At 54.4% G+C, this 20258-nt stretch overlaps 2 protein-coding genes across 3 annotated transcripts in view; one reads left to right on the top strand and one right to left on the bottom strand.

Moving 5' to 3' along the window:
* LOC144717157 (retinol dehydrogenase 13-like) overlaps positions 1-3112 on the bottom strand; it is a 41921-nt gene extending 38809 nt beyond the window's left edge. Inside the window, exon 1 of the mRNA XM_078592483.1 lies at positions 2218-3112. Coding sequence (XP_078448609.1) covers positions 2218-2650 — 433 coding nt within the window. The 5' untranslated portion in view covers positions 2651-3112. The remainder of the gene's footprint in view (positions 1-2217) is intronic.
* ISYNA1 (inositol-3-phosphate synthase 1) lies at positions 1744-18912 on the top strand. Of its 2 annotated transcripts, none has more exons than XM_078592482.1 (11): positions 1744-2051; positions 6683-6814; positions 7315-7476; positions 7803-7932; positions 8414-8607; positions 8960-9109; positions 10498-10716; positions 13583-13747; positions 14491-14604; positions 15082-15305; positions 16398-18912. In XM_078592482.1, exons 2-11 carry the CDS (start codon positions 6701-6703, stop codon positions 16654-16656), a joined length of 1731 nt encoding a protein of 576 aa, XP_078448608.1. In that variant the 5' UTR covers positions 1744-2051; positions 6683-6700; the 3' UTR covers positions 16657-18912. The 2 variants fall into 2 exon arrangements, with proteins under 2 accessions (XP_078448608.1, XP_078448607.1); XM_078592481.1 differs by lacking the exon at positions 1744-2051 and adding an exon at positions 3394-3675.
* Positions 18913-20258: the final 1346 nt, after the last annotated feature.

The following is a 20258-nucleotide window of genomic DNA, read 5'->3' on the forward strand; positions in this document are numbered from 1 at the left end:
GAACCGAATTCGTCTGCCGACTACGCCTAGCACCATTGTTACCTGGGGGTGGTGGGGTGCGGTGGCTGGGGCCAAGTTGGACCGCGTCGTTGTATGGAGAGGCGTTCGCTTTTCGCGGTCGTGCCGGAAAGCTCTCCGATTTTTTTTGTTTTCGCGGTTGGGAGTCGCTCCGGCAACCGGAACGAAGCTCCCGGCAGCAGCGGGCGGGCGAGCGAAACGTCGGACGCCGTGCAAGAAACACGCGCGTCGGTGAGCTACACGAAACGTCGACTCAGAAATGATTTCCTCTATCGCACGACGCCGCGATCAATGGAATCGCGCGCGCGTATGAATCTTTTACGTTCCCCATTGAGCGAGCGTAACCCAAACCCCTTGCAGCCACTAGAGGCCGCTACGTAGTTACAGCTTTCGCGACCAATATCCATAATAGAGGGTTTTTTTAGGGTTAGATCGCGAAAATGTGTCGTTAAACCCGCCACCACCCGACATAGCCAATTCGTGAGGTTTGTCACGTAAACAAAACGTGCCAAATTCGTTACTGAGTACAGCACACCGGTGTGTTGGAGAGTAAACCCACTTGCATTTACAATTGTAATTCGTTTACATTGTTTTGTTTTCAAGTGACAAATTGTCTGTGTCCGGTGGTGGCGGGTTTAACAACCACGTTTTTATTTACGCGATCTAACCCAAAAAAGCCTCTTATGGATTCACCAGAGTGCTTGCAACATTTTTTTATCCATTCAAATTGAATCGCAGGAATGCATTGGATCACTGAGCGGTTGTGGTGGTGGTAGGGGCGGAGAAGGAGGGGGGCATTGGATGGGAGTGGAATTTTACAACGCCAATGCATCTGCAATATATCAGTGATTCATTGCACGCTCACAACATTTTTTTGCAATGCTTCCTACAGTATATGGTGATCATCGTGATCACGCATGCCCACATAACGCGTCAATAACATTTAGTACCGGAAAAGATAATCACAAATTAAAAAAATAATTCTACTACGAGGTGGGTCATCCCCTCCTGTGCACGATCTAGATGCATCGTCGTAAGACCGTGCGAGTTAGCGGTGGCTTGGCGAGACTGCCGCTGATGATGACGACGACGACAATGATGATGATGATGAATGGCGACCGTGATAATTATACTACAACAACACAACCGGACGTGGGGCAGCTTCCGTGGTGAAGGGAAGTCACGAGGCACCGCTGCGTGCGATTTGCGTTTGTGTTTTTTACGTTCAACGCGATCTGAAACACGGTAACCGCAACGATTTGTTTTTAAAGCAACTGCTGCGTGACCCGTTATCCTTAACTCGGGACCCCGCCGTCTCGTATTCACGTGGAGGCATCGCAGCTCTTTGCGATATCGATGGCAGCGTGGGTGGGGTGGTGTGGGTGGGGGGTGTAATACATTATTCGAAAACAAATGACACTTCTCTGCGTATGCCACCGACTATGCTGCTGCTGCTGTTGTGATGTGTCCCGCCGTCGGCAATACCGACAGGGCTGATGGCCGGGCATGGCATAGCTTGCCCACAATGCCGATGGGCGTTGGGTTTAGAGAGAGAGGGTGGTGAGTGAGTGAGTGGGGTGGATGAATGAGGTATGGGGGAGGTTGAAGGGGGAGTATTGGTGGTGGTGGGGGGGGGCAGGGCTGCAAGCAATCCCGGCACGTGCTTCTCACCGGTAAATTTCCACTCCGAGCTCGCGACCCTATATAAGAGGGTGGATGACGCGCAGCCGGGCATCACGCTCGTGATAGACGCATTCAAGGAGCTGCGCACGCACGCACGCATCTTCACCGTCGAGAGCCCTCGTTGCCAGCAAGTTTTAATCGAGGCGTCGCTTGCGCTGTGCGCATTTCGTTTTAGCCGTCAACGTCCGCTGTTTTTGCTCTCCGCGGAGAGACACCCCAGGAGGCAAGACATTTAAAGGGACGTGGTGACATCGTGCGCGTCTTTGTGCACCCGCTGAGCCACTTGCAGTCGTGACACCAAGTCTGAGCAGCGCTTAGCAAAGTGCCACCCTCGTCGGAGCAAACAAGAGGTGAGTGTGTTTGTACGTCATCGCTTTTGGGCACGTTGCAACGACAACAGAATAAATGTGTCGCGTGCATTGCAATGTATGGCTGGAGAAGGCTGGCTCGTGTTGATTTTTTTTACTATCACGACGCCTACGCACCGCGATGTCGTGGCCGTGTCCGGTGTCTGACCTCCTTTCTGTCGCGTGCTGTTCCGCATTTCGTGCTGGTCGCATTTCGTCGGATTCTTGTGTCCAGTGGTTTCGCTCTCTCTCTCTGTTCTCCCAGTTCCACCGGTTTGGTGCAAAAAAAATACCTCTTGCGTTAAGAAATCAGCACAAACGTCCCCCCAAAAAAAATAACCCCACTGAATGGGGCAATCTCCATTCGGCGAAATAATCCACTTCAGGTTGGAGCCGCACGTCCCAGCGTGGATGCACAACAGTCCCCGCGCACCGACAAAATTTTGTTTTTTTGGGAGCTGGGGGGGTGGGAGGATTTGTAAAGAACTCCCTGAAGCTTTTGTTGCTGCAAGAGAAGGCAGGCCCGGGAAGGTCGTGGGGATGGTCTCGAGCTGCCGCGCGTCTCGGCATCGCGACCGGCGACGGCGAAAAAGAAAGCCCATCGTAGAGCAGCAGCGGCAGCAGTGTCCGAGTTGCACGCGGGGTCGCGCTGGCGAGCCGGCAACTCCTGGCTAAGCTGCGACCCAACAGGGGCGCTCCCTGTCGGCCAGAGGTCGCAAACGGGTTTTGATTCCTTACCCGTAACCGGCCGCACAAGGGTCGCAAATGGGTACCCGTACCCGGCCAGGTACAGGTAGCCGTATCCTACTCGTACCCTACCCGGAATGAGTCACAAACGGCTACTCGCCAGTGACTCACGGCTTACCCGTACCCGGCCGCACCAGGGTCGCAAACGGGTACCCGTACCCGGCCGGGTACAGGTAGCCGTATCCTACTCGTACCCTACCCGAAATGAGTGACAAACGGCTACTCGCCAGTGACTCACGGCTTACCCGTACCCGGCCGCACCAGGGTCGCAAACGGGTACCCGTACCCGGCCGGGTACAGGTAGCCGTATCCTACTCGTACCCTACCCGAAATGAGTGACAAACGGCTACTCGCCAGTGACTCACGGCCTACCCGTACCCGGCCGCACCAGGGTCGCAAACGGCTACCGGTACCCGGCCGGGTACCGGTAGCCGGGTATCGGGTAGGGTACGGGTATCGGGTACCCGGTTGCGACCTCTGCTGTCGGCTCATCTCGTCGCCAGAATTTGTTGACTCGTCACAGCCGAGAAACATCTTCCGGGTCGCCACATAAATCGCTTCCCTACGACAGCCCCGGGTCCTCCCCCCCACCCACCCACCACCATCACCACCACTCCCACAAGGCACGGACTTACAGTCACTTGAACCAGTTCGACCGGCCGGCGTTTCGCGTTTCACCACCGCTGGTTGTGACCACAGAGGGCCCAGTTAGCCCCGGCCGGTGTGCGCATTGCCACGCGGCATTTGCCCGCTCGTTCTGTGCCCTTCGTTCGGAGCATCTCTCGGGAACGACCTCGTCGTCGTCCGAGTGCACAGATAAGCGAGCGCCTTGAGCTCCTCGGAAACCGGCGGCGTTCTCCGTCGGCGCCTTCGTGAACAGGTAACGGCGGGGTTCGCATCTCGTTCCACCCTCGCGCCTTGAGAGAGAGAGACAGGGAGGGAGAGAGATCGTGCGTGGACACGTGTGCGGCAAACCACTGCGCCTTGCGTTGTGTTGGAGATCGACTTGCTTGCTTGCTTACGAACGCCACGGATCGTAACACGAACGCAAAAAAAAATCGATATAGCTTCGTGGCTCATCGGATTTCCTGCAGTATCAAAGACATATTTCTTGAGATGGCTACAAGTCGGTGATGGAGGTTTATTTTTAAAAAAAAATGCGGCATCCGTTACAGTATGTCGCAAGTACAGTTCGCCGCGTGGACGCGTAATGTTTAAACATTTAAAACGGGGAACTCGCTAATAATTATTGTCCTCGCAATAGCCGCTCCGTACGACCCGGCAGACAGGAATGGTGCACTACGCAGTGCTAAGAGCAGGCTCACATCAAAGGCGTCGTTTATTGAACTTCGAGAAACGTCCGTGATGGTGGTGGTGATGCTGATGGAGGTAGGAGGCTCGTGAAGGACATCCACCGGTCATCTCGGTCAGCCAACCCATGGCATCTGGGTCTGTACCGTGACCTCCTGCACCTAGCCTGGCACAGTAAGGGTCACAGCTGGTGCATCTGCCCGGTCATCTCGGTCAGCCAACCCATGGCAACTGGGTCTGTCCCGTGACCTCCTGCACCTAGCCTGGCACAGTAAGAGTCACAGCTGGTGCATCTGCCCGGTCATCTCAGTCAGCCGACCCATTGGCACCTTGCTAGGTGTGTCCCATGACCTCCTGCACCTAGCCTGGTACAGTAAGGGTCACAGCTGGTGCATCTGCCGGTCATCTCAGTCAGCCAACCCATGGCACCTGGGTCTGTCCCGTGACCTCCTGCACCTAGCCTGGCACAGTAAGAGTCACAGCTGGTGCATCTGCCCGGTCATCTCAGTCAGCCGACCCATTGGCACCTTGCTAGGTGTGTCCTGTGACCTCCTGCACCTAGCCTGGCACAGTAAGGGTCACAGCTGGTGCATCTGCCCGGTCATCTCAGTCAGCTGACCCATGACACCTTGCTGGGTCTGTCCCGAGACCTCCTCTTGTCAGCAGCGAGCCTTCGACACTTCACGCGACAGCCTAAAATGTCCGGGGTATTGGTGTTGGTTATTCGGGGGTGGGGAGGGGGTGCAAGGGACACGTCATCGTGGCCGCTAAGTAAGAAAAGCACAAAGGGTTGATGGGGCAGGCGTTCGATGCCGAATCTGACGATAGAGTGGCCGTCGACAGCGCGGGGAGAGTGGTGATGGGATAGCGAGGGCTTGCGATGTATGTACTCCTGTATCCATACTACAGGGTTTCTTTTGGGGGGTGGGGGTGGGGGGTTTGATCTTGTAAAGTAAACCGAACGTGGCCAATTCGTCACTAGTACAGCACACAGCGCTGGCAGTCGAAATACCGTCACGTGCCCGCAAGTACAACCAGCATCATCAGGCGGGACAGCCCAAAAATTGCGGAGATATCCCTCCTGCTTCGGTCTTAAACACACGGGGGGGGGGGGCGGGGGGTGGGTGATACATGTGATGTCACCTCTTGCGAGTCATTCAGTTGCGGATGCCACGGGGTGGTGGTCTTGGTAATGCATCCATATCAATTACATCAATACCGCACGTTGAACTTATTTCGCCACCGTACGAAGCTAACCAGTGCTAATCGGAGGTGCGGGGGTGGAGTGGGCAGCATTCTGGACAGCTCTAAAGAGGAATGAGTTCTCGATTTGGAGATGCGTTCATCTCAGCAGTGGATATAGCTCATGGGCAAATAATGCCAAAATCAATATTTGACAATTTGTGCATCTGTGGGCAAGCTCTTTCGGCTAACGTTGTCCGTCTACTGCGCTGCACACAAATAATATCTGTACATTTTTATTATTATTATTATTATAAAAAAAAGTTTTGCTGTCTGGCAGGCGGGCGGGCGGGCGGGCAAGTGTGCGGTGGTGACGTCACCCGCATCGCGCGTGCTGTCGTCACAGCACCCCCCCTACCACCGGCTGCATATCGCGTGCAGATGGGCGGGCGGTTCTGGCATTTATTATTAGATGATACAAATAGCATTACTGCACTTATCAGTCGGTATCTCTTTTATGCCCATACCACGTCGCCAGGATCCATCCGCCACGAACAGCGCAACGACACCTGTGCATTGCATCGTGCGAGTCGCGGGCTATTCCCAACGTACGCAAAAATAATGCGATGCAGACGACATTCAAACGATATGCACATTGGGCGTTTAGAATGATGATTGGGTGACGAACAAAACTACAAACGGTTACGTGAGAAACGAGTCGCGGGGGGAGGGAGGAAATCGATACTAAGATTAATCGATTATGGAATGGAATTGCAATCCTATACACGCGGCGTATTGTGTGTGTGTACATACTATTCATGGGGATTTCCCAGTAGCATCGCGAGCTGATGTCAGTATCCCGTTGTGTATATATAGACACTGGTTGGTGATGGTATTGCATAACTGGAATACTTTGATGAAATCGCAGCCAATTTGACAGCTTGCCACGGAGTTCCGAGATGTTGGGCTCAGAGCCAGAGGTCACCACGTGCGTCTGCGCGAGTTGTGTCTGGGTGTGTTTCTTTCGCTGAGCGTTAGTGCAGCGGTGAGCACGCTGCGCTACGAGCACGGTGACCCGAGTTCGATGACCGCTCACAGCCAATACCAGTGACGATTATTTGAAACGGTCCTGGGCCTCCCCTATATCGACTTGGCCTCAATTGAGTACCTGGTGCGGTGTGGTAAACATCGCCACTGGGGAGACAAAGGCGGCCGGGCGCAGTGCTGGCCACCCCACCCCCTTCGTGTGCTGTTCCGGCCTTCGTAGGTGCTCGCTAACAGCACTTGCCCCAACAACCTGGTCAGGCTATACTGGGCGAACCTTTGCCTTTTTGTGTTCCCAAGTAACTAACTGGAGGGTTGGAATGTTGTCCTTGTGCGTGCGTGGCGTGCAGGTTTAAGAATTCGCAACGATGGCAGAGATGTTCCAGGTGCAGAGTCCGAACGTGCGCTACACAGAGGAGCACATCGAGGCCGTGTACCAGTACCAGACGAGCCACGTGGCGCGTCACAACGGACGCCTCGTCGTGAGTCGCGCAGCGCCGGCCAACCGCCAACCCTCGTCGCGCCGAGGGCCACACGAGCCGTCAAACGGCGACGGTGGCGATGATCAAACTAAACCGAACTTTAAAAAACTATTTTTTTATTTTACCAGTTAAGGCCCACTAAGCTGTACAGGTTGCTTAATTTTTTTTTAACGCTTCTGATAATTGTTTTTCTTTTTTTGAGCACCCTGTATATAGCCCAACTTTACAATTGAGTTCACATTGACACGCAGACAGGTCGACAGGCACAGGCAGCAGGGCAGACAGGTAAATGGTATAAAAATAGATATAAGCACGAAAGCGATTAAAAACAAAACTGAACTATTCTAAATATACAGCAGGTGTTATGCTCTAGATCGAACCCACGACCTCCTGTATACCAGGCGAGGGAGTTAACATCTCGTCACTGTGTCACCACCGATGATGATAATGACGACGTTTGAAGCAGCCGCGTGATTTTTTTCTCGCCCGTGTCGCCGCAGGTTTCTCCGCAGACCAAGGAGTATGAGTTCCGCACGCGCCGCCACGTGCCGCGTCTCGGCGTCATGCTCGTGGGCTGGGGTGGCAACAACGGCTCCACCGTGACGGCTGCCACCATCGCCAACCGCCTCGGCCTCTCGTGGAACACCAAGACCGGCGTCAAGGTGAGCCGACAACGCCGCCCGTGCCATTGCCACCACCGCCATCGCCACCACCACCACCAGCGCCACCGCCAGAACCGCCATCGCCACCACCAGCACCACATCGCTATCACTAGTGCTACCACCAGTGTCACCACCAGCGTCGCCGCCACCACCGCCGCATTACACGAATTTCTGTCGCGGTGGCAATTTTGCTGTCATTCCTCTTGCTCTGCTCGTTACAAACACCACCAGCCACCATCTCCATCAATCCAACACTTGCATCATTGCTTTTTTTTTATCAATTGATAGGAGTCGTTTGACCAAACAGTTGTTTTTTGTGTCCGCAGCACGCCAACTACTTTGGGTCGGTGTTCCAGTCGTCGACCGTGTCGCTGGGCTCGGGACCACAAGGGGATGTCTTCATTCCCTTCAGGGACCTCCTGCCCATGGTCCATCCCAACGACATCGTGTTCGATGGTGAGGCTTGCCCCTCTCTCACTACATCCTTCCCTCCATCCTTCCTTCCCATGGTTCATCCCAACGATATCGTGTCCGATGGCGAGGCCTGCACCTCTCTCGGTCTCTGTCTCTCTCCATCCTTCCCTCAATCCGTCCGCAAATTCCTGCTCACTATTAGCATCGAGGCGGTGCTCGACTCCTCTTTACAGCTCTTAGCCAGCGGTGTAAATTCCACATTGCCGTGGCGAGGATGGGTCTATCATAGGACAACAGCACTCGTTTCATCAACGACCCCGGAGAGATATGATGCGCAGGATTTTGAATTCGCGCACGTGAAAGCGCTCGCTCTGCCGCAGAGCCAGCCGGCCGAATTTCCCTGAGAGTGAGAGTTTAATGCTGATTTAATTGTCAGGAGCGCGACTGCCCAAATTTCCAAAGCGTAATCTCAACGTCGCCCCCCCCCATCTCGTCCCGCCTCGTGACGCCGTGTCGCCCGCAGGGTGGGACATCTCGTCGCTGAACCTGGCTGAGTCGATGCGACGCGCCGAGGTGCTGGATTGGGGCCTCCAGGAGCAGCTGCGGCCCCACATGGAGAAGCTGCGGCCTCGCGCCTCCATCTACGTGCCCGAGTTCATCGCCGCCAACCAGGAGGACCGGGCCAACAACCTCATCCCCGGCACCAAGGCCGAGCAGGTGCGAGCGGGGCTCCCGGATGGGAACATCAGGATCGGATCGGATCGATTCAGATCGGATAGGACAGGTGCTCTCTCTGTCAGAGAGCGAGTGAATACTGTGCGCGTTAGAAGTTCAAATGATTATTGTTTTCGAGACAAGCTCGTCGCGTGCAAACTGCATTGTTTTGCTCTACCAAGGCCTCCCTTGAAAAAATGGTGGTCAGCCTGGACGGCCTCTCTCTCCGGGCAAAAATATTTTTTCATGAATGAACGACAGCGACCACTTGCCGAGGAAGCGGGGCGCTTTTCCACTTACTCTTGGCTGCGAGTTTGGTTTTGAACCCGTCCGTGTGTCCTGCGTGTGCCCGCAGCTGGAGCAGCTCCGTCGAGACATCCGCGACTTCAAGGCGTCGAGCGGCGTGGAGAAGGTGATCGTCATGTGGACGGCCAACACGGAGCGCTTCTGCGAGGTCGCCGCGGGACTCAACGACGCGAGCGACAGCCTCATGAAGTCCATCGCGGTAGCTGCCACCCTCTCCCCGTACCCGACGCACCAACACCCAGCTCCTGTGGTTCGCTTATCTTTGCTTGCCCAACGGACATCAGGGCAGATGGAGATACCTCGCTAAAAGACAAAGACCCCCCCCCACCCTCTATAGCTGATAACAGATTGTTAGCGAGTAGCACCAATGAAGGACAGCACGGCGCACGAGGGGGTGGGTGGGTGGCCAGCACCACGCCCGGCCGGCCGCCTTTGTCTCCCAAGCGTTGCTGCTTACACACCGTACCGGGCACTCATTTGAGGCCGAGTTTGACCTAGCGGAGGCCCAGGACCGGTTCAGATAATCGTCACTGGTGTGTTGGCCGTGAGCGGGAATAGAACTCGGGTTGCCGGGTTCGTAGCGCGACGCGCTAATCATTGCGCTCCTGCTCGCCAGACACACACACAGATATGCACACACACACACCCGCGCACACAAAATTTGCACCCTTGCTGGCAGGACGCAATCCAATTACAAAATTTGTTTAAAATGTCCCGTTGTGTAAGATTACCGCTGGACTTTGCTCCCTTTGCCAAACGTCACACGCCACGAAGCTACAGTTTAAACACATCGTTGTTCACTCGGCCCGCCAGGTGACTCGACTCTTGCAGCGTCTGGTTTGCGAACGGACGCAAGGGACTGTTGCACAACCCTCTATCAATATTGCACCCCCAACACAGGCCGAAAGTGTCTCACCGGTGTTGACTGAAGCAAAACGCTGCCACGTATGTTTAAAACCTGCTCAAGAAAAAAAAATCTAACGAGCGGTATTTTCTTGCACAGATTCACATCTTGTTGGAATGGCTGGAACGCATCACCGTTGCGATATACCGCATTGTCCGCGACGATTTAGGGATTGGCACGGTTTTTATTAAGTGTGTGTCCGTCCAACAATGGATGGAATAGAGCACTGCCCAATATTGGAATCTGGCCTTGCACAAGGTATCCCGGAGGCAGCTCTGTTATGTCCGCTTCCGCGAGCCGTTTCTTGGACACAAAGGGTGACGGCGCTGCTGTGCGCGAGATCCGATTTGTGCCCTTCATCTATTGATCTTCTTTCGCACCGTACGTGGCCAACCGCTAATCGGAGGTGCGAGGGGAAGGACGACAAACTAAACGCAACAAGGCAGTTCTAATAGAAACGAGTTTTCAATCTTGATTTCGAACACAGAGGGCGATGGCGCTGCGGTGCGTGACGCACGCTTCTACTCTTCATCTCGTGAGGCTTCTCCGATGAGTGTGCGGTCGGGGCACTTGGTTTTATTACAAAAACAAGCAAAAATAATTATCGGTCCGAAACTTCGAGAAGCAATCGACGAACGCTGCCCGCTAAATTTACCTTGGCTTTGTTTTTTGCTTTTGCGCAGCGTGACGAGTCCGAGGTGTCGCCGTCGAGCCTGTTCGCCGTGGCCTCCATCCTGGAGGGCTGCGCCTACATCAACGGATCGCCGCAGAACACGTTCGTGCCGGGCGTGCTGGAGCTCGCGACGCAGCACGGGGTCTTCGTCGGCGGAGACGACTTCAAGTCGGGGCAGACGAAGCTCAAGTCGGTGCTGGTCGACTTCCTCGTGAGCGCCGGCATGAAGGTGAGAGAGGGCCAGGAGGGCCAGACCCTGACGATGCCTGCTGTATATTTGGAGTCTGCGTGTCCTCTCTCTCTCGCCGTAGTCGCGTGGATATTTCTCCGGGTCCTCCGGTTTTTTTCACCCTACACGTTTAGAATCGACATGCGTTTAGAGTATTTGGCCGCTACTATAAATTTCAACGTGATAAGCCAGTTCATTAAGCTATCATCCGTTTCTGAAAAAGAGCTGTGTAGGTCATTGGGTCTTACCCGGTATAATAACTTAGTTTTTAAATAGCTTTATTGTCTACATCTGTTTTTATACCGTCCACCCGTCTGCCCTCATCTGTGTGTGTCTGTCTGCCTGTCTGGCCTGCCAATGGTGAACCCATTGTAAAGTTGAACTATCATTTGTGGACCTCAATCAGATCTTAGAAGCTAAGCAGGTTTTGAGCCTGGTTAGCGTTTGGATGGGTGACCACTAGGGGTGCTGTGTGGACCTGGCGGCTGCGAGGTGACCAGAAGACAGCAGTAGAGCAGTGGGGATGCTGTGGACTGAGTCTCTCCGTGCGGTTGCTTGGAGTGTTAATCCCTCATACATGTGATGGGTTTTCTCTGCTCACTTCAATTTGCCTCATTCGGGACATTGGACAAACATCCCAATGTAGCAGTCTTGAGACTCTCACAAGCTTGCCTGGGTAAATATTTGTCAGCGTTATTACTGTTATGTTTTTATTTATCAAAGGAGAAACAACTTTTGATCGCATCTACAGAAGAGGCCTCTGTAATTTACATTATCACCGCGAGCCTTGGGCAATCCGCTGCAGGATGAAGGCCTCCCCACTAAAAGTAATACTTTTTTTTTCAAGAGCATCATTCATGCAAATTGCATCGCAAAACACTTCAACGTTTTGACCCGCGACACAAACATCTGAAAACCCCCAGAAGTTAACATCATGAAATGCCACAGATGAATAGTTTTAGTTGAATAGTTAACACACACAAATCCCGACCAGGAGCACAGAGGCGAGCTGATCGTGAGGCCGCGGTGTGGCAACGTCAATCGCCCGTGGCACATCGCGATCGTTTACACTTTCATTGTCGTTAAAGTTGGGGGGGGGGGGGGAACAGCTGACTGCAGTCACGCTAAATGTATCTGCAGCAATCGGCATTCACGATCCCCCAGGGCCCTCTCTCCGTTCCCCCGTAGCCGCCTCTGTCCACCCCCCACCCACCCCATCCACCCCGCCCCGCCAACCCCTCATGAACCCAGCCGCTCCCTCCCCCTGATCCTCCCTTCCGAGGGAAGGCGATTGGCCGGCTCCCATCTGACCATGGTCATCAGGTGATGGCTGCCTCCGGCCAATGGCTGCAGTCCACCAAGGGTATCGCGATGGTGACCTGATTTCGCAAGGGGATGGCTCCGAACGGGGTTGCCAAGTCAGAGGGGGGGTTTTCTTTTTGGAATGTCAAGGTTTTTAGAGGGTTGCAGCGGAGAATTGCAATGTAGTCTCGAGAGCTTAAGGTCCGTTTAATTCTCGTGCCGTTCTTCGACAGCCAGACCAGACAGGCAGTCGTCCGCGTGAATATCATGGCAGCCGAAATATTTAAATGCGCATTAAATTAGGAAGCGTAATTAAAAGTTAAAGGACGAAGAGTTTGATATTACAGTGCGACATTAGGGGCCGTCCATAAATGACGTCACGCACTTGGGGGGGCGGGGGGGGGTCAGACGTTTGTGACGATGTGTGACGAGGGGGGGGGGGGTTTGAGAAATGTGACGTCACATAAAAATGCGCAACTTAAATAAATATTTAAATAGACTTTTTCATAAATGTTTTCTCCTACAACATCAAAGTGCAGCGCCACATTAAATACACACTACAATGACAATAGTTTAAAGCGATTTGAAGCATGTTTTATTTGGGGGGGGGGGGGGGCAGAGCTTTGTGACGTCATTTGAGGGGGGTCTCACTTTTTGTGACGCCGTGTGACGAAGGAGGGGAGGGTAAAAAATCGTCCAAAATCGCGTGACGTCATTTATGGACGGCCCCTTACCAGCGTGGTGAAGTGTAGTTAAAACGCCCTTAATGCCTGCCACGGAATTCGGAGTCATGTCATTGGGCGGTGGATTGAGAAATGGCTTAACCGATGTTTGCATATTTTTGCTTTTAACTTTGCAGTATATCGTAACGCATGGCTGTAGAGCGCCCTCTGGCGACAACTACACAGCAGGCAGGCGGGCGGCCTTTAGACAAAGTCGACAAACAGGCAGGACGTACAGACGGACAGGCAGACAACAGGCGGGTAGACAGATGGCACAGGTTGGACAGACCTGCAGACACAAGACAAGCCATCGGGGGGGGCGGGAGGCAGGCACACAGGTACATAGAATCAGAATATTGATTTAGGCTGGAGAAATCCGATGAGCTTTTAAGCTCTTTTTCACGCAAGTCCGGTGGGACAGAGAGGCAGACCGACGGTTGGACAGAACGACCAGAGAGACACACGGCTAAACGGACGAGCGGCTAGGCAGGCGGATGTCTGCGCACGTAGCGTGCGCCCTGTGTCGCGGAAACTATTTACCGCTTGCATTTGTATGCCCCATTTGTAAAATGTTCTTTCATCACAATCCTCACTTGAGTTTTTTCTATTTAAAATATAACTTTGTAATATAGATTGTGATTTGTTGCCTTTTCTTTTCTTCATCGCGTATTTTATTTGCATTTCAACTTTTCTTGCGGCCCGTCAAGCACGCTACGTTTTTTTCTGCCACGGAACCGATGCTTTTTGTTTGATGAAACCCGATTTTCAAGAGCTCCTGAGGTCACAGGACACTTCCAAAATAAACTAAAACTGTCCACCGCCCCCCCCCCTCCTCACCGCAGCCGGTATCCATCGTGAGCTACAACCACCTGGGCAACAACGACGGCAAGAACCTGTCGTCGCCCCAGCAGTTCCGCTCCAAGGAGATCTCCAAGAGCAACGTGGTGGACGACATGGTGGACTCCAACCGCCTCCTCTACCAGCCGGGCGAGCGGCCCGACCACTGCGTGAGTTTCCCCTCCACTTGCCAGAGGTCGCAAACGGGTTTTGATTCCTTACCTGTACCCGTACCCGGCCGCACCAGGGTCGCAAACGGGTACCCGTACCCGGCCGGGTACGGGTAGCCGGGTATCGGGTAGGGTACGGGTATCGGGTACCCGATTGCGACCTCTGCCACTCGCCCCCTCCCTCGCCCCTCTCCCCCCACCCCCCTCCCACTCGCTTGCCAGCCCCTCTGGTTCCACATCATTAGCCAAGCAGGTGACCGCCCCGTGGGTGGTTTCGTAAGTGTGTGTGTGTGTGCGTGCGTGCGGTGGTGTAGTGGTTAACGCGCTGCGCAAAAACCCAGCCACCAGAGTTCGATTCCCGCTAGCGGTCAACACCGGTGACGATTATCAGAATCGGTCCTGGGCCTCCCCTAGGTCGACTCAGCCTCAAATGAGTAGCCGGTGTGATGTGTAAACATCACCACTAGGGAGACAAAGGTGGCCGGGCGCAGTGCTGGCCACCCATCCCCTCCCTGTGTGCCGTGCCGGCCTTCGTAGGTTCTCGCTAACAGCACTTGCCCCAACAGTCTGTTAAGGCTATACGGTGGATCTTTGCCTTTGCATTGGATCTAACAATTATCTCTCTCTCTACAGTTATTGACATCTGAATCAATGTTTTGTCCATAGAAGTATCGCTGCCAATGTGGCGGCTGCAGGTGCTCATGCTGTGTTGATTCTGTGCGTGCGGTGCGACGCTTGTGTAGGTGGTGATCAAGTACGTGCCGTACGTGGGTGACAGCAAGCGCGCGATGGACGAATACACATCCGAGATCATGATGGGCGGCCTCAACACCCTGGTCATCCACAACACCTGCGAGGTGACTCCCCCTCTCCCGTCCCACCCCCCGCCTCCCCCCATTCATCGCTTCTCCCAAGCCCCCCTCTCTCTGCCAAGCTCTGTGCGAGCGCCGCCAAACATCTGACCTCCGCCCCCACCCCCCGTGTGACCTCTCGAGTTTGTCCGAGTGCCGTCAAACATCCGTCTGTCTAAACCAGTGGTGCTTAACCTTTACTCTGCAGCCTTGCGCCTAATTTGATTCTCAATCGTAATTTTTTTAAAAAATGTTAATAAACACATAGGGTTTGATGAAACAACGTAGTTGCGCTTACGTGCCCCGTGCTTCATTTGCCTTTCGATGATTTACCTTCTCACAAAAATCTGGGCACATCTCGCACCCCCAGTGGGTGCGTGCACCCCAGCTTCAAAAGAGCCGCTGGTCTAAACACAAACGGCAGCTTCGTTGCCCCCCGGCGGCCTGGATGACTGAACGCGTGTCCTCGTGCGTGCGTCTCAGGACTCGCTGCTCGCCAGCCCGCTGCTGCTCGACATGCTCCTGCTGACGGAGCTGTGCGAGCGCGTGTCGCTGCGCGAGGCCAGCCGCGCGGGCGCCACCTTCGAGCCCTTCCACCCGGTGCTCTCGCTGCTCTCCTACTTCTGCAAGGCGCCGCTCGTGCCGCACGGCGCGCCCGTCGTCAACGCCCTCTTCCGCCAGCGCGCGTGCATCGAGAACATCTTCCGGTGAGCGAGTCTGCGCGTGCGCGCGTGTGTGTGTATATATACGCGCGCGTGCGTGGGTGTGTATATATAAGCGCGCGTGCGTGGGTGTCTGGTGAGCGGTGGTGTGCGGTTGTCGGAACGCTGCGCTACGAGCATGGCGACCTGAGCTCGATTTCTGTTCGTGCCCAATACCGGTGACGATTATCTCAACTGCTTATGGGCCTCCCCTAGGTCGACGCAGACTCAAATGAGTACCTGGGGCAGTGTGTAAAAACTACTCGGGAGACAAAGGCGTCCGGGTGTGGTGCTTGACCACCCACCGGCCTTTGTAGGTGCTCGCTAACAGGACCTGCCCTAACAGTCTACTAAAGGCCATATGCAGGAGCTTTGTTGGAGGAGTGGTGGTGCAGTGGTTGGCGTGCCACGCTACGAAACCAGCCACCCGAGTTCGATTCTCGCTCGTGGTCAACACCGGTGACGATTATCTGAACCGGTTTTGGGCCTCCCCTAGGTCGACTCAGCCTAAAATGAGTACCTGGGACAGTGTGTAAAAACATCGCCACTCGGCAGATAAAGACGGCCAGGCATGGTGCTGGCCACCCACTCCCTCGTGTATCGCAAACAGCACTTTCCCCAAGAACCTATCTGGCTCCAGCGGGGATATTTGTCGGTCTTTTGGTGGTGGACAGGAAGACATAATCCCCCCTCCTCCTCCCACGTAAGAACAGAAATCGAGCGGCTTTTTCGTTTGGGATTGTATGTTGCGCTGTACACAGGGCCGGCCATCTGTGAGGTTCGTAGGAATGCGAAGTCTGCGTGTCTATCGCTGGTCTGTGGCCGGGTGAATGGAATGCAACGCGGTCCCCCAAATCGCGCGCATTCACGAAAATTCGATTTACAAACCGGCTCCGCTGCCGTCGCACCTGGACGTGCGCGTGGAATCTGGCGCAAAGCGAGGAACTGAAACGTTGAAAACGAAAAGCTCAAATTCGCAACCAAAATCGGTTTCCGTTCCAGACGCTCGCCGACGAACCATCGTCTCTTCGCCTAACCGCGTCTCCCCCCTACCCCGCCCCATTCTCTTTCCCCACATCCCCCCCTGCCCACCAACAGCGCCTGCGTAGGGCTACCCCCGCAGAACCACATGCAGCTGGAGTACAAGCGGGCAGCCGAGCTGCCCAGCCCGGCCAGGGGCACCGGCCTCAAGGTCGGCAAACTGGCGAGCTCCTGGACGAGCAACGGGGTCGCGAGCAACGGGGTCGCGAGCAACGGGGTCGCCCACGCGAGCAACGGGGTCGCCCACGCGAGCAACGGCGTTGCCTGCAATGGGGCCCAACTCCTCGTGGACGGAATCGACAACGGGGAGAAATAGAGTGGGAAGGCGGTGGTCACCTGGAGGGAGACGCACGCGCGATCGTTTTTTCATTTTATTTTTAAACCGTGAAAGGAAACTTTCCCGCCGCGCTCGCGTTCACCCGGCAGGCGAGCGTGGAACCGGTGTGACGATATACCACGTGATCGGTACCGACTGGGACACAAATGTAGAAACCGGCCTCTCTCCCGCACCAGCACCAGCCCCACCCGCCCCCAAAGTAGCTCTACGATGTCTCATGTAGCGGTAGTTTTCCAGCGCGCTCCGCGCGATGGATGCTTCGTCTCGCGCCGCCCGAAGCGCAATTTGAATCGAGCAGTGGGAGGAAAAAGGCGGCGCCGTCAGCGACGATGACGACAAGATTCGTATAAAAATTGGAAGCGAACCTCGCCGCCTAATCCCGTGTCCCCCCGCCCCCTACACCGGGATGGCGCTAGTGGCCCCTTTTGTTCTCGCTGATCCCTCCGTTGCTCACGCGCCGCTGAACGTCCGTGTGGCTGCGCGCGAGCGATCCTTCTCACCACCGGCGGAACATCGGGCCGCGTCGTCCGTCCGGAGACGCATCTCGCCTGGCTTTTGCGTGGCCGGTTTTCATCGTTAATCCTCCTCACTTTGGTCGTTGGCCTTTTGATTTTACCGAGCGAGAAACTCAATGAGAATCCAATCCTCCTCTTCAATTGGTGATCTTTGTCATCAAGTGACAACCGATAGGATATGTATACAATACGATACGTAAACGCTATGCTACGTATACGATATGATACGTAAACAGAGCATTGGCAATGGGGCCACAGTGTTGTCAACGGCCTTTCAGAGTCCGACACTCCTACCATGGTAAACATCTGAGCTCTGTAACACGCACGCTCAGCAAATCAACCCATCGGAGTATCGCGGAAGCTATCCGATGGGCAATGAATGTGTCCCATTCACCGATCGGGTTTTCAACCAGTTCGTTTTTTATTCAAGGTGCGTCTAGAGCGGAGGCATTTTGTAAGTGTGGAGGTTCGGTTTCACTTTTCTTTCATTGGCGTCCAGTCGGTGTGTGATTGAGATGATGATCGGGAGTTTGGTTTTGCGAAACAGAGCGAGGCGGAGGTTGTTACTCGGATACACTCACCGATGGCTGTGTTTGCCGGCTCTTCTGGACTAGCAGGTGCCGATGTGAACTACCTCGCCTGGTATAATACAGGAGGTCGTGGGTTCGATGCTGACCCTGACGCCTGTATATTTGGAGTTTGTATGTCTCTCTCTCCCCGTGGTCGCGTGGATTTTTCTCCGGGTCCTCCGGTTTTTCCCTCCACATTTAGAATCAACGTGCGTTTCGAGTATTTGGCTGCTATAATTTTCCACGCGATAAGCCACTTCGTTGAGCTGTCATTTGCGGCCAGGTCACTTCTGAAAAAGTGGGGCCTTACCTGGTAAAAGAAAAAATAGTTTATAGTTTAGTTTTAAAGTAATTTTTTACAAATGGCCCACACCATTGGTCTCACTATATTGAGCAGTGTTCGGCCGACTTTTTCATATTTAATTTTTTTTAAATGCTAAAATTAAGGAACGAGTTCGTTTCCACCACGAAACGTGACCAATAGTTGGTCACGAGGCTTTCGTAGCAACCATTTATGTGCGTATATCTTACTCGTGCCCATGAGTGTGGTGCCTTTTTTCAGCTTGCCCGCGTGTACGTTGTGGTGCAGGTGGATAGCAATGGGTTTGGTTTACAAGCTGGGTTGGGTGCGCACAAAGACAAAGATCCCCCGTATAGCCTTAACAGGACTGTTGGGGCAAGTGCTGTTGGCGAGTAGCACCCTTGAAGGCCGGCACAGCACATGGAGGGGGGGGGGGGGCTGGCTAGCGCCATGCCCGACCGCCTTTGTCTCCCCAGTGGCGATGTTTACACACCGCACCGGGTACTCATTTGAGGCCGAGTCGACCTAGGGGAGGCCTGGGACCAGTTTAGAAAATCCTTCACCGGTGTTGGCCGTGAGCGGGAATCAAACTCGGGTCGCGCGCACACCAAGGGGGGGGGGGGGGCGCCCACGATCGCACGCACGATCGCACGCACGGTTTCATTTGATATACTTGTGATGTGGGATCTATGTATTTAATTATTCACGAACGGCGACGGATCTGCGACAGCGGCAATTTTGTGTTTGACTGACGTGAAGCCCCCCGCCGCCCCCCCACCCCCCCCCCATCGTGTGTCGACCGAACGTCGCAATAAACACCGACGGGGTTTCCACGCCGGAGCACACCTCCCGTTCGTCTCATCGTCGTCGCTTTGTTCCATCTCCACTCGGGGGGAGAGGGGGTGGGGACAGCATCAGGACGCCTCGGCATCTCGGCTTGTCTCTTTTCTTCTTCTCTTCTCTCCGTCTCTCTTCACGTTCCCCGGTAGCCGTTGGAGCGACTTTTAAATGAAAACGCCAAGCGCAGCCTCGTCTCGCCCCGAATGCAATCTCGGAAGGGGCTGTTTGTGTCCGGGTGTTTGTTTTTGTTGTTATTGGGATTTGCAAGCCCCGCACTTCTTCCCACACCGCCGCCTCCTCGACGCGGGGGACCCCCTCCCCTCCTGTTGGGGGGGGGGGAGTGGGCGAATGCTCACAACTCAGGATAGGCCTGGGAATAGACGGAAAGCACCGCTGGCTCTCGTGCTTGCGTCTCGAAGTGTGTTTTCCCCTCCCAACCCTGTACTGCAGCGACTCGCGGGCATTTTTGCAGAATTCCTGCCTCATCCGGAGTACACGTCAACACTGGTTTGTTTGGACAGTGGCCTTGAAATTAAAATGATTCTATGAATGAGAGTAAATGGCTTTATGGAGGAGGAAGTCAGAGTGAAAAGATGAAAAGTGCAGCCCTGAAATGATTTGCTCCGCAATGCTGTCGGCAAGGTCCTCAACCGAGACGGAGTTGTCGAGTGAGTTTTGGCCTACTCTTCCACGCCGGCCAGACGTCTCGGATCTTAAAAGAGGGGGCAGTTTACCCACACTGTCTCGCCGCACGAAACCTGCTGAACGACCGCTCGGCGGACAAGAGGCTGGGTGATTGAAGCATCTTTCACCGTTGCTTCGCTTTGGCAGACGTCCTGCAATCGGGCGACCCCCAGCCAGAGAAGGCCCCCACCACCTATCAGAGGGGGATACCACTCAAGAATGACCCCCGAGTTGTCTTGAATTCTGGATTCGCTACCCAGTGGAGAGCAAACGAACAGCAAACTCGCGCGCATTCTCTAAAGACGCCGGCACGCCTTGATTGTGGTTGGCTGTTGTGGTTTTTTTTTACTCACCCCCTCCCTAACTGCCGGGTTTAAACATGAAGCCATTTGAGGAATGTTCACAGCGCTTTTGAAAACACAGACGTGGGATTTGGGAAGGGGGGAAAAAATCAGCGCACGCCGCATTTAATTTGAACGGAGGCGCCCAGACACAAAAAAAAATGCAAACGACCATCCCCGTTGCTGCCCTTGTGTAGTGTAGTAACTCGGCGGGAGACGACTTCACGGGTAACACACTCTTTATTTTATCAAACTCGTTCACAGGTGACTAACACCTACTTTGTATCTCGGGTGACAAACACCCACTTAGTATCTCGGGTGACAAACACCC

This window comes from Lampetra planeri, chromosome 3 (assembly GCF_965212315.1).
Source record: "Lampetra planeri chromosome 3, kcLamPlan1.2.h2, whole genome shotgun sequence".
Classification (NCBI taxonomy): Eukaryota; Metazoa; Chordata; class Hyperoartia; order Petromyzontiformes; family Petromyzontidae; genus Lampetra; species Lampetra planeri.

Excerpts from the sequence above, each read along its gene's own strand:
- ISYNA1 (XM_078592482.1), top strand. The coding sequence starts at position 6,701 with ATGGCAGAGATGTTCCAGGTGCAGAGTCCGAACGTGCGCTACACAGAG. Across the intron at positions 7,477-7,802 it reads ACACCAAGACCGGCGTCAAG|CACGCCAACTACTTTGGGTC; the intron begins GTGAGCCGACAA and ends TTGTGTCCGCAG. Across the intron at positions 14,605-15,081 it reads TCATCCACAACACCTGCGAG|GACTCGCTGCTCGCCAGCCC; the intron begins GTGACTCCCCCT and ends CGTGCGTCTCAG.